The 12,926-nt window shown below is 58.7% G+C and overlaps 1 protein-coding gene across 3 annotated transcripts in view; it reads right to left on the minus strand.

Annotated features, from left to right (window-relative positions):
* The window catches only part of SLC38A10 (solute carrier family 38 member 10), a 34,684-nt gene extending 21,895 nt beyond the window's left edge, over positions 1 to 12,789 (minus strand). For 2 of the 3 annotated variants that reach the window (XM_074343947.1, XM_074343946.1), the window contains exons 1-6: positions 12,377 to 12,789; positions 9,699 to 9,816; positions 4,272 to 4,317; positions 3,328 to 3,421; positions 3,083 to 3,226; positions 1,762 to 1,886 (exon numbers count right to left, since the gene is read on the minus strand). In XM_074343947.1, coding sequence (XP_074200048.1) covers positions 1,762 to 1,886; positions 3,083 to 3,226; positions 3,328 to 3,421; positions 4,272 to 4,317; positions 9,699 to 9,816; positions 12,377 to 12,475 — 626 coding nt within the window. In that variant the 5' untranslated portion in view covers positions 12,476 to 12,789. Of the gene's footprint in view, positions 1 to 1,761; positions 1,887 to 3,082; positions 3,227 to 3,327; positions 3,422 to 4,271; positions 4,318 to 8,635; positions 8,821 to 9,698; positions 9,817 to 12,376 lie in introns of those variants that run through there. The other variant, XM_074343948.1, reaches the window with a different exon arrangement.
* Positions 12,790 to 12,926: the final 137 nt, after the last annotated feature.

Genomic DNA, 12,926 nt, shown 5'->3' on the forward strand with positions numbered 1-12,926 from the left:
CAAAGCACAACAGTCAGCAGAGCCAAACCCCAAAACTGCCGTAAAACAGTGAAAGGAGAACAAAGGAGCCCCGCTAACCTTACTAACAAGGAAGGACACGGCCTGGGCGGGGGTAGGGGCCCAGCCAGCAGAAGCTGGCGCCACTCCCTGGGCTTCTGCACACTGCCCCTCAGCCATCCGCCATGGGCAAGGGTCACCCGCGGACGGCGGAGGGCATGGGGTGACTGCACACACCCCCACACAGCCCAGGGAGCTGGCAGAGGACCTGCAGGGGAAACGGCGCGAGTGTCTGGGCACTGACCAGCCCCTCAGGCCGGAGCAGATCCACACCAGAGAGCCTGCGCACCTGCTCTTAGGACAAGGGCTTCCCACCCCGGCCCCACCCAACACTGCCCGCACACAGGGAATACTCTGCCTGGGAGCTGCTGACACTGTGGGGAGGGAACTGTGCCTAGCACAGAGGCTGGAGGAGTGTGGAAAGGCCGCGGTGCCCACCCTCCTCCAATCCTACCTGCACGCCAGGAACCCCAGATGGAGGCAGCCAGACCCCCACAGCAGTCCACCCCAGCACCCGACCCACCACGCAGCCCAGGCCTGGTGGTTCTGCACCACTACATGCTCATCTACTGCAAAGACCAGAAAGGGACAGGGTGATGACAAAGTAAAGGCCTGGCCTGTCCAGGAAGAGACCAGCCCGGCAGGCGGGGGCCTGTGGTCCCTGCCCTGCACGTAGTCCATGCAGAGATGCGGGGCAGGAGTGCGGGCTCTGGACGGCTCAGCACCGCTCCCTGGGGCCGCGGGCGCATCTGCAGGCCCCGCGCCCCCCGTGTGTGCACAGACCCTCTGGAACCGGTAACTCGACCTGAGACCCAAACCCAGCAGATAGGCCTGGCCACGGAGCAGCCACCACCAAAAAGCCCGACCAGGGTTTACCTTTAAAAAAGCAAGCTCAACAGACAAAAAGGACAACCGGTAACGAGGTACATGGCAAAAGAATGTAACTTCTGTCACCACTCGTAACGGGGACGCCAAACAGCGAGTGTGGGGTGTGCGCAGGCGGGACTGAGCTGCCAAGGGAGACGATGTGTGGGGAAGGATCCGGACGCCGCGTGCGGGTGTGAACACAGCCGTCTCAGCAAGTGCTCTCTGCCACGTGAGTTTACACCCAGCACAGTTCACGCCCCGGGGAGCTGCGGGGCGGCTCCGCCGGCCCTGCGGGACCGGTGCCTCTCTGCCGAGCGGGTTACTGTCCGACTGGGCATGAATCCCAGGCGCCTGCCATTCGTCAGAGAAGGTAGTGCTGCCGGAATTACAGCAACAGCCTGATCTGCACTTACAGCGTGGTGCGTGCCAGAGAGAGCACGCCCGCCGTGCACGTGCACACGCGCGTCCCCGGCGGTCTGAAGTCAATGTTTGTGCAATTTCCTCTGAAGTATTCTCACACGAACAGCTCCAGCCTGGCAGGATGCTGGGGCTGTGAGTCAACGGCACGGGCTGCTCCGCGCTCCCCGCAGCCAGCTCTTCTCGCGGGGGACTTGGCAAACCAGTGCTCTCACCAACAGCGCCCGCAACACAGCCCGGGAATAAAGTCAATTTCTCTCTGAATAAACATCCAACTCCCTCCCTCAGCCCCACTGAGGCGCACAGGACGCTGTGAGGGCCTGCACCGTCCTGTTAAAGAAAACTGCGCTTCCCGCCTCCTGGCCCCGTACCCCTCCCATAAACACTCCTGCCTCAGGCCCTGGGGCCAGCAATACTTACGACTGGCAGGCGAAGGACATGCCAAAGATGGGGATGCAGCGGAAGATGCCCTCCCAGCGGATGTAGCTGACCTGCCGCAGCCACTGCCCACCGAAAAGGCCGTGCTTGAGCGAGGACAGCACGATCTGTGCGAGGAGAGGACAGCAGAGCTCGGCACTGGCCGGCAAGCACAGGTGGGGCCCGCGCCATGGTGGGAAAGAGGCGGGCTGGGGGCTCCAGGTCTGGCCCCAAGCTCCCTCGCGGCGAAGCCTGGGGCTGCCAGCTGGAGGGGCCCAGGGTCTGGTGTGGTCCCAGGGCCGCTGCCCTCTGCTGTGCACCCGAGCACTGCCACGAGGAGCACACACGGCAGGGCCTCCTGAGCGCAGATGGTCAGCAGTAAGGCCCCCTCGCTGTGCCTGCCCCCAGTGCCTTGGGTGATAGGACAGTCCCCTGGCCTGGCAGGTCCCTGCTGGTCCTGAGCAGACATGGGTCCTCCAAACCCACCAAGGACAGGACTGTCTAAGCGGAGAGAGCCGGTCACCGGGCTGGCCGTCACGGCAGAGGGACGCCGGCTCGCCACCGGGGCTCAGTCCCCTAAGGAAAGCCTGCTGCACAGACTCTCAGGTTCAGCTCTCACAGGAGAGATCAGGTCTGACCTTCCCAGGGCCGGGGCAGGCCTGGGGGTTCAGGTCCGGGAGCTCCCACCAGGAGGCCTCCCAGAGCTCAGAAGGAAAGAGGCACTCTGAGTACCCATGCCCTGCTGCATCCCCCGTCCCACTGGTCATAAACTCTCACGGGAAAATAACCGCTAAGGGGGAGGGCAGAGCTCAGGGGAGAACGTGTGCTCAGCACAAAGGAGGTCGTGGGTTCAACCCCCAGAACCTCCTCTAAAAGTAATTAAACTAATTTACTAACTCCCCACCACCAAAAAAAATTTTTTTAAAAAGAAAAGAACTACTACGAACATTGGGGTGCATGTACCTTCTAATGCATTTTCTCCAGATACATGCCCAGGAGTGGGATTGCTGGATCATGTGGTAACTCTATTTTTAGTTTTTTTAAGGAGTCTCTGTACTGTTTTCAACTATTCTCCAATTAAAAAGAGAGGAAGGAAGAGAGAAAAGAAAGGAAAGGGAAACAAAGGAAGGAAGAGAAAACTGCCCTCCCCCTGTGATGAAGGCTAGCCTGCACTCCTGGCCACAGACCCTGCGTGCAAGGTCCCTCCGTAAACTTTCACTCCCCAGGCTGAGCCTTCCCTGCTCCTGAGTCCAGATGCCCTGTCTGTGCTCTGGGCTCCTGGGGACAATTCTAAGGTCACTCTCCTGTCACCCTCTAGACTCACCACAAACATGAAGACAGTGTAGAAGATGAGGGCCATGGCACTGAAGGACTGGATGGAGGCCATCATGTTCCTCTGCAGGCTGAGCGGGAGCACGATGCACAGGCACACAGCGAAGAGCAGGAGCACGCGCAGGGTGCCCGTCACCTGCAGGCAGGCCCAGAGCAGGCCCAGGACACAGGCTGAGAGGTGGGCTGACAGCGTCCCACAGGCCTTCCAACGCACCAGACACCTGCACGTGTCCTTACCTGCAACCCACAGAGCCGAGCAAAGAAGTTGGACCCCAAGTCGCCAATCACAACGTAGAAGGCAATGCAGGTTCCCAGCATCAGCCCGATCATGCTGCCGGCAGGAAGGCATGGTTGGAGCGCGTTTTCACAGAGGCCCCGGCTCATCACCATCCTAGTCGGCCCCTCAGCTGACACCCAGGGTCCCGGGGAGCCCCAAAGGCGCCCCTCCCTGCTGGGTAGCCGCTGACACGTGACAACCCGAGGGAGGAGCTGGATGGAGGGCGCGGGGCTGACACCCAACAGTTTACAGGACGGTGGTGGGTTCTGCAGGGTTTGCAGTTTTACTCGGAAAGGAACACTGAGCAACACCGAACTCTATCTGGGTTACGTTTTCCTCTCCACAGGAGGTTCTACAAGTTCTTTCTGGTGCTACAAACATGCACTGCCACGTGAGACAAATTAAAAGGACAATCGACTGCTTCAGAACAGGTTATTCTTTCCGGTTTCCAATTCCCTAATTTAGAAGCCCCAAAGTGCAATTTCCCAGCCATTTTTTCATCTCATAAAACTGTACTCCAAAGGGAGAAAACAGGACATTCCCAGCTTAATGCCACCTTTACACAGCGGTGCTGGGGGCAGGGCGGTGCACCGCTCCCCAGAACAGAACTGAGACGAAGCACCGCGGGGCGAGGGCCGCCTGGTCGCCTTCCCCGGGGGCCCCCACTTTTATATTGTTCTTAGCGAGACTTAAATAAGGCTTTCAGCCTTGACACTTACCATTTTAAGGGTACAATAAGTTGAACTTTCAACTACTCAGTAAGTAACACTTCAGAGAAAAATATTTTAAGTTACGGACGAGCCTGCATCTGAAACGTACCCCTCACTGTGTGACAGCCCTCAAGTCTGTTCAGCTGCAGGCGAAGCACAGAGAGGACTACACCCGCCCAGGCCACACCACCTACCTGGTCTCCACCAGCATCTTCCCCGCTTTTCCGTAGGCGTGCAACGCTGGCGCAGAAGAAAGGAGAGTTATCGCTCAGCCAGCAGCACGGAGCCCATCCATGAGGACGTTACCGATAAAAGTCGTGGAGGGAGATTTGACAAAAACCCGTGGGCCTGGAGTTGCACGAGTGTGAGGGGGATATTTCTAAATTTCGGTCCCACGCTTTTTTCAGACCTACCATTGATAAATAAGAATCACAGAAAATAAGAACAAAGCCAGGGAAAGACATGGGCAGGTTGGTTTTTTCATACAAAAAGGGAGGAAAGAGAGGAAAAGAAAAGAAACGTCATCCCAGTGAAGAAGCAGTGTCCCGCTGGGCAGGTGGGCAGCCGAGAAGGAGGCAGGAAGGAGGCTGGGCCGGGGCAGAAGCTGGGCAGGCGGGCGGTGGGTGGCGGGCAGGGAGGGGCCCGGGGGGCCGTAGGCCCAGCCCTGGCACATCCAGTTTTCACATTCACACCAAAGGGACCTGGCTCAGGGCTTTTATTTCAGAAGAAAATCTCAACTGTGGTACTTCGGGACTGGAGGGGACAAGTGCGCTCGGGCCCGCCCCCTTGCCCTGCTGGCGGATGGCGCGTCCTGTAGCGGGGCCCCTCGGCCCTTGCCTCCTGCCGGCGGAACCGTCTCCAGCAGACGAGGGACTGAGAGCTGCCGACCCAGCAGGTCCCTCCCAGGACCTGACGGGGTCCGGCAAGCCTGCGTCCCACGCCCAGGGCCCAGCAGGACGAGGGCAGAGAGCTCCGGTCTCCTGGGTGCGCGTGAGCGCCTGGCCCGCTTCCTGCCCCGCGGCCCCCTCCCTGGGGGGGGAGCAGGAGGCAAGGGCCACCTGACGTGAATGAGGCCAGAAACCACCCGTGACTCTGAGCTGACGGAGAAAGAGGCGCAGCACGGCCAAAAGCCAGGAAGCCGCACGGCGACCGGGCCGCCGGCCTCGAGAAGCAGAGGGGGTCACTCCGGCCTCGCTGGCTTGTCCGACTACCGCACGGACACTTCGCACCTCGGGGTCATCTGAGACCCGCGACCTGGAGCCTGAGCGTGAGGGCGGCTGCGCCCAGCCATCCCATCCCTTTTCCTTCTGCAAAAGGCAGCTGAGCTCCACAGCATGTTCCAAATGCTCAGAGCACCCTGCCAGAGAAGGTTCCAAAACCTACCAATATCCTGGACAGAGGGAACAGAAGGTGTGCTGGGAGGTCAGCGCACATGGCAGGAGTGGCACCCCTTCACCCAGAAACACTCGCCCGGTTCCCACGGTGACACCCTCCCGGGGCTGCCCCCGAGGTGCTGCCTGTGCAGCCACCGCTCCCCGCTCCTCAGCCGGGCCGCCCCACGTACCCGGCCCCCGATACGCACACCACTGCAGGTGTCGGCCCCTCAGCAACCTCCAATCCTGATCTCAAACACAAACGCCCGCACGGCACTGGGAGGGTGACGGGGTCCGGCGCTGCCCTCTGCCCCTCCAGGTTGGAACCACAGCACCGGACCAGCCCCGCGAGGCTGGGAGGGGTCTGCAGGGATGGTTTCTGAGAAAGCACACCCTGTGTGGGCTGGACACTCAGGTCCCCATGCTCCTGGGCTGGGCAGCCCTTCTCCATCTGTGACCAGCATGCTACAGCTCACGGGCTGGGCCTCACAGGGACCGAGGGCCAGCACTCCTCCCAGCAGCGGAGCTGAGACTGGTGTCGGGAGGGCTCTCTGGTCTCCCCTGGGGGGCTGGGTCACCTCTTCCTCCTGGGGCCACAGCCTGGCCCACAGCTCTGAGCCCACCTTGCTCAGAGTGTGGGACCCCTGCCCCACTCCCATACCCTCCACCCACCCTCTGACGCCCCCTGCCGGCCAGGCAGGGACAGGAAAGCACTCACCCAACAGTGCTGTTCAAGTTGGGGGTGGTGACCTCAACCCAGCCGTCCCCAGAGCCAGGGCCTGGACGGCACCCGACACCCTGCTGCCATCCACCAGGGGATGATGGGCATCTGCTGGACAGACGAGGGTCAGGAGATGCAGGGAATACTGGGTGTTGGGAAGGGTGGTTTTATGACCCTCATTTGCCCAGCAAGGTTCGCCAGGTGCAGGTCACACAACTGCCAACGGCAGGGAGGAAACTGGCTGGATAGGCCTCTGCGGCCCCACCCTCAGAAACCTGGGTGGGCAACAGGATCAGGCACGATGCCAGAACATCCCCAGTGCACACTGAGGGGTCCGAGGTGGCCCCAAGGCCCGGCCACACTCCCTGAGTGCAGGCCCAGCTCAGAGTGGCCTCACGGGGGCCAAGACTTCCAGAGGCGGCTGACTGTCCGGCACAGCTGTATATCTCCTGAAAAGGGGGGTTAGAAAAGTTCACGCAAAAGCAGGACCTGCGGGGTGAGGGAGCAGCAAGTAAGAAGAGGATAGAAGTCACAAACCAGTCCACAAGCAGCCAAAAAACCCATGAAAAACAAAAAACACCAACAAAAGATCCACCAGCGCTGTAACTCCCCAAACTGGCAAGGTTCACTCTCCAGCCATGCCAATGCACAGGCCAGAGCAGCAGGGGCAGTGCTGTGATCACTTCCAGGGATGAACAGACCTGAGACACTGTCGCAAACGCAAACTCGAGGCTCGGTGGCAGACACGTGGGGGAAACCACCGACCCATTCCTCGGAATGCAGGTGGTTTATACAGGCTATTTATTCAAGCTACGCCTGCCGTTCCAGGAATTTCCACACCATCCCCTGCACTGTCCCCTGGTCTAGACAGAGGCCGTCTGTCCATCTCTTCAACCCCCAGCTGCCTGATGCCCACGGATCCAGCAGACAACACGTGCTGGGGGTCTGCTGACAGAGGCTGCCTGTCCCGGCCCTGCAGCACCGGGATACAGTGGGCACTCTCCTCCGAGCCCACCCTCTCTGGCAGCTTCACAAGCTCTTGGGGATGTCTCTGGCCAGGAGAAGGCAGAGGGTGGGAGAGAGGCCCACAAGCAGGAGACGGCCCAAGAGGTATGGGAGGATTGCTGACCCACGGGGTCTGAGAGAGTCTCATCTCTTTCTATCTTGGCTCCTTTCCAAGCAGTGGGGCCTCTCCACTTCTGAAACGTGCCAAGACCGAGCCAGGACAAAGGGCAGCAGATGGTGGAGGCTGGGCGAGGGGACTGTGGGAGCTCACAACTGAGCCCCCTTGTTTGGTACCAAAGACATAACCAGAGACCACTGGTGGTCTCAGATCTTTTTTGCTTCTAGCAATTAGAACCACGCTGCAGTCACCACGAGCAGTCAGAGATAGGAGCCCCAGACAGCCGCGCAGAAAGGCGTCCATGGGGCAATTTCCCTCAGTCTTTCACATCTAGCCAAACCAATCTGCCTTCTAGGAACTTTCTAAGAATAATCAGACAGACAGCTGTCAAAAACCATGGCCTCCCCAGTCTAGGGTCACCCGTCCTCTTTCAGGGCACAGCCAAGCACTTCATGGGATATCTTCTACAGGAACCCCACTGCACAGAGGCCCTCAGTGGGGAGAAAGGGTCACCCCAAAGGCCACGGCCCTGCAGATGGAGGAAGGGGCCCGCCCCGGAGCACATTACACCCCAAGCAGAATTTGGTCTCGTGGGTAGGGGTGGAGAGGGTGGCAAGTTTGGCTGATAAATTTCACCTCCCTCAGTGACTCCAACAATAAAAAAGCCTGACAGCTCTGGCCTCATAGGAATGGAAAGAGAAGGAAGCACCCCTTCAGTTCTGAGGTCAGAACAAACACGAGCATCTCGCTGCCAATGCAGCACAGGCAGACTGGTAGGAAACCAGAGGTCACGCTGCCAGAAGCCCATGCATGGGACCTGCAGGTGTCCGTACTTCGGCCCCCGGAACGCTGCACACCACTTCCTCTTGCCGCCTCCTCCCGCTGTGAGAGCTGTGAGCGCAGGGTCGGGCCGGGCCCTCCGCGAGCAGACCCGGTGTCCCGGCCACACATGAACTGGGACGTCCGGGGCTCTCATCCTGAGGACAGGAGTTTTCCCCAGACGCGCACAGGGCCGGCTACAGATGACACGTGTGCTGCATTTCAACACCCACACCATGTATCCCCAGGATGGCATGCGGAGCCCAGAGTCCTGAGGCAGCAGAGAGAACGCAGGCCTCACGCACCAGCCCTCAGAGCCCAGCTGCCCAGGAAATACTCCAAACTGAAAGGAAGCAGGAAGGGCGATGCCTGCCTCGGTGGAAATCAGAGGAAGAAAGAAAGAACCAGAGGGAACAAAACCGCAGCCAACAGCATCAGGAAACAGGACACATGCTGCTGGGGGGCGGGGACGTGCTCCCAGCCGCAAGCCCGAGCCCCCGGACAGTCTGCCACGGGACTTACAGTCGGGATGGGCAGAGAGACCCCGTCGGGCCGCTCACAGGGAAGCGTCTAGGGGCTCAGGAAACGGACAGCACCCAAGTCAGCAGAGGAGACGTGCGCCGAGCCGCTGCGGCAGCAGAGCTGGGAGGGGGCCTCTGTGTGTGTGTGTGAGCTGAGTCGGGAGGGGGCCTCTGTGTGTGTGTGTGAGCTGAGCTGGGAGGGGGCCTCTGTGTGTGTGTGTGAGCTGAGCTGGGAGGGGGCTCTGTGTGTGTGTGTGAGCTGAGCCGGGAGGGGCTCTGTGTGTGTCTGTGAGCTGAGTTGGGAGGGGCTCTGTGTGTGTGTGTGAGCTGAGCTGGGAGGGGCCTCTGTGTGTGTGTGTGAGCTGAGCTGGGAGGGGGCCTCTGTGTGTGTCTGTGAGCTGAGCTGGGAGGGGCCTCTGTGTGTGTGTGTGAGCTGAGCTGGGAGGGGCTCTGTGTGTGTGTGTGAGCTGAGTCGGGAGGGGGCCTCTGTGTGTGTGTGTGAGCTGAGTTGGGAGGGGCTCTGTGCGTGTGTGTGAGCTGAGCTGGGAGGGGCTCTGTGCGTGTGTGTGAGCTGAGCTGGGAGGGGCTCTGTGCGTGTGTGTGAGCTGAGCTGGGAGGGGCCTCTGTGCGTGTGTGTGAGCTGAGCTGGGAGGGGCTCTGTGCGTGTGTGTGAGCTGAGCTGGGAGGGGCTCTGTGTGTGTGTGAGTCGGGAGGGGGCTCTGTGTGTGTGTGTGAGCTGAGCTGGGAGGGGCTCTGTGTGTGTGTGAGTCGGGAGGGGGCTCTGTGTGTGTGTGTGAGCTGAGCTGGGAGGGGCTCTGTGCGTGTGTGTGAGCTTAAAGGTGGGCAGGAGAAAGAGCACCACCTCGGCCTTGAGGCTTGCGTTCACGTTAGCAGGGCTTTCAAAGGGCGTTACATTTTAAAATAAGAAAGAAATTGCTGCTCAATGGACTCTCTAAGAACAAAGTGGAAGAAAAATAAAGCAATGAGGCCCAGGCCCGATCCAGGTCGCTACACTTCTTAATGTACTGAGAAAGGTCCACCCCGTGGAGAGGTGGCGCCCTCACCCAGGCCAGCGTAGGTCCTCCGTTTGCTCAGGCTGGCGGATTTCACCAGGAACATGCAGGATTGGTGAGTCATCCAAGAGCAGAAGACCAAGAGCAGGGCCCCCAGGACGATGCCACACTGGAGGGTGGGGAAAAACAGAGACGTTAACAAAATCAAAACTACCCGGTGTCCTTACTTTACACACTGAACAGCACGTATGTGGTGCCCCAAAGCCCTCCTCCTGGGCCCTGTTCTCGCACACACGAAGCCCCAGCCCCATCCTATTCCCCTGCCTACGGGTGACAGTTCCTAGCACTGAACGGACAATGCCCTGGATGTGGCGGCCACGCACTCTGTCCACGGGTATGAAGCCCATGCGTGATCCCGAAACAGCACCAGGGACACCGTTTCCTTCCTGGCCCTTCCCAGTCTCCCCAGGTCCCTGCAGACACCCTACAGTGAGCCACCTTCTAGCCACTTGGAGCAACAGCCACGAGTGATAAACACATTCTGGAAGAAAGACATTAAAAATGACATTTATGCCTTTCTTATAAGTTAAACAGACACTCACCATCTGACCAGCAATTGCACTCCTAGGTATTTACCCAAAAGAAATGAAAACATGTGTTCATGAACAGACCTGTATGCCAATGTTTACAGCAGGTTTATCTGGAATCCAAAAACTGAAGAAACAACCAACTGTCCTACTAGCTTCTACCAGAGCAGAATGTACACATATCCCACGATCTTGCTACCCAGCCCGAGGTCAGCCCGCCGGGGCACGTATACACAGGGTCAGAGCCTGTGCCCCGGTCCCTAAGCACTCAAAACAGGAAACGCCACACCTGCCTGGCAAAGGTTAGAGGGCAAATAAATGCACGGACTCTAGACAGTCGTTGCAACGAACCTGTTGCACGAGCCATTCGCATAAAGTTAAACCCAGCCACACTGACCTCCAGTGCTGGAGGTGGGAGGGGAACCTTTGGCGGTGGGGAGGGGCTGGGGGGCTCTGGCAATGCTGTGCTCCTTAATCTGGGAGCTGGCTACATACGCTGTTAACTTTATGAAAATTCATCAAGAGGACACCTAAAATGTGTTCACTTTTCTGTATGCATTACACTTCAATAAAATGTTAATTCTCTTGGAAAAGTACCCAAATTATTAAAATCAATCAACCAAATAAACAAAACAAAAACCCCCAAACCAAAACTTTTTTAAAATGGCATGGCTGCCAGACATCCCCGAATTGCCCGTTGACCTCACACTGAATTCCGGCCACGGGGCTTCCCATGGAGAAGGAGCCGAGTCCGAGTGAGAGCGTGTGGGAACTCGGCCAGGCCCTAGAGGCAGGGCAGACCACATCCAGGTCTTGGCTTGCAAGGCCCCTCCCTCTGAGCTCTTCTCTGGGCAAGTCAGCCAGGGCCGAGTTTGAATGCTCTGGCGGGGGCGTCGTACCCAGCACCCGGCAGACATACAAATCTGAATCATTTCTCAAATCTGAACCATGGTGGCACTTGGCAGACAGGCCTCGAGGATGGCAGCCTGATCTGCAGACACAGGACCAGTAAACTACACCTCCCAGAATGCAGTGCTGTGCTAGGCAAGTCGCAGTGCACACTGGGACACGTAGTCGGCCCAGAAACACCTTAGGTGGCCGGCCCACGCTGGGATTCACACGTCTAGACACAGATGTTGCCCCAGGGGTTCCGGAAGCCGCCAGCGTGGCCTTCCACATCTGCCTGCAGTCTCTGTCCTCCCGACAACGTGTTTGCCAACCAAGTCAGATCAACCACTCACATGGGAACCCTAAACACATTTTTTCTTTTTCTTTTTTTTGCTATTTTTATTCCAAAGATGCTAAACATGAAAAATGCAAAGTATTAATCTGAAATTAAACGACTTGTGCCAGTTTCAGTTCCAAAATGTCCATCTAATTTCCCTTTTTCCACCTATTTGGTTTCATCACATAAGGCTGGCCTTTGAGGCCTTGATAACCACCTGCCCTTCCCTGTGTCCCCCTCCTCTTCTCCCACCCTCAAGCAAGCCAGCTCTATCTAGTGGACAGCTCCTGCCCGGGGGAGCAGCACCTCCACCGTGGCACACGGGAAGCTGAGAAGTTCATTTTTAGGAAAGAAGTTACCCAATTTGATAATTCCATCAACCTCCCTTTTCTAAAGTACCGAATGCCTGTATATTTGTGGATTAAACAGAAGCCAAATGAATCCACACCTCAGAAATGGTGACTTTCTTTCCCACGGTATTTAACATTGGAATTTCAGATTTTTTCAATTAAGGTAACATATGCAAACGGTGAAATGCACAGACCTTCAGTGTACAACCTGGCAGATTTAGTTATCACCTTGTAACCAACCCCCCAGTCTAGTTCCAAGGCCTGGGGGGCTCGACGTGTGTGCTTCTTACATACAAGTGCAGTAGGGTCAGAGTTTTTAAAAAATAATAATAAAGAAAGATAACACTGAATCCTGTGGTCACTTTCCACTTCTGGAAGATCACTTTGCACTTTGGTCTGAAGTTACTAGTCGTGAGGAAGCTTTTCACTGAGGGAACTCTCGGCTTCTCTTGCAGGCCCGAGGCGGGCGGGCTCCGGGACCGCCTCCCCCAGCCCTGGTTCCCGTGAGGGGACGAGCCCGGGGCGGCGGGGGCGGCGAGGGCGGCGACCACTGCCCGCTAGACTCACCTGTTTGAAGCAGAAGGGCATGGTGAGGACACTGACCCCTACTATGCTGTTCACTATGTTCGTGATCAGCCCCCAGTTGGAGGCGGCGGCCGCGGTCATAGCGGGGGGTCTGGGGGCCACGGAGCCTCGGTCCAAGGCGCCGGGAGGACGCTGGGGCGCGAGACCCTGAGAGGGGCGGGTGGCTGCCTGGAGGAGGCGGCCTCGCGGAAGGCGGCGGGAGCAGTCAACCTCCAGACCCCGCCAGGCCCCGCGGCCGCCTCATGGCTTCGTCACCCGCTGGTTCTCGCTGGCCACCCTGGTGTCCCCGCGCCCAGACCCGGAAGAGCCGCGGGGTGCCAACTAGGGACACCTCAGCCCGGCTTCGCGGCCGCCCTGACAGACACACTTCCGCCTTCCGCGGGCTACTCTGCCCGGAAGTGACGACAAGGAGGCGGGGCTGGGGCAGGGCGCTCACCAACGAGAGGCGGGCCTGGGCGGGGCCGTGTGGGCGCGGGGCCTGAGAGAGGGCGTGAGGGTGATGCCTGTAGGGGCGGGGCTTGGCGGGACACAA

The sequence above is a fragment of the Camelus bactrianus genome, chromosome 16 (genome assembly GCF_048773025.1).
Source record: "Camelus bactrianus isolate YW-2024 breed Bactrian camel chromosome 16, ASM4877302v1, whole genome shotgun sequence".
Classification (NCBI taxonomy): domain Eukaryota; kingdom Metazoa; phylum Chordata; class Mammalia; order Artiodactyla; family Camelidae; genus Camelus; species Camelus bactrianus.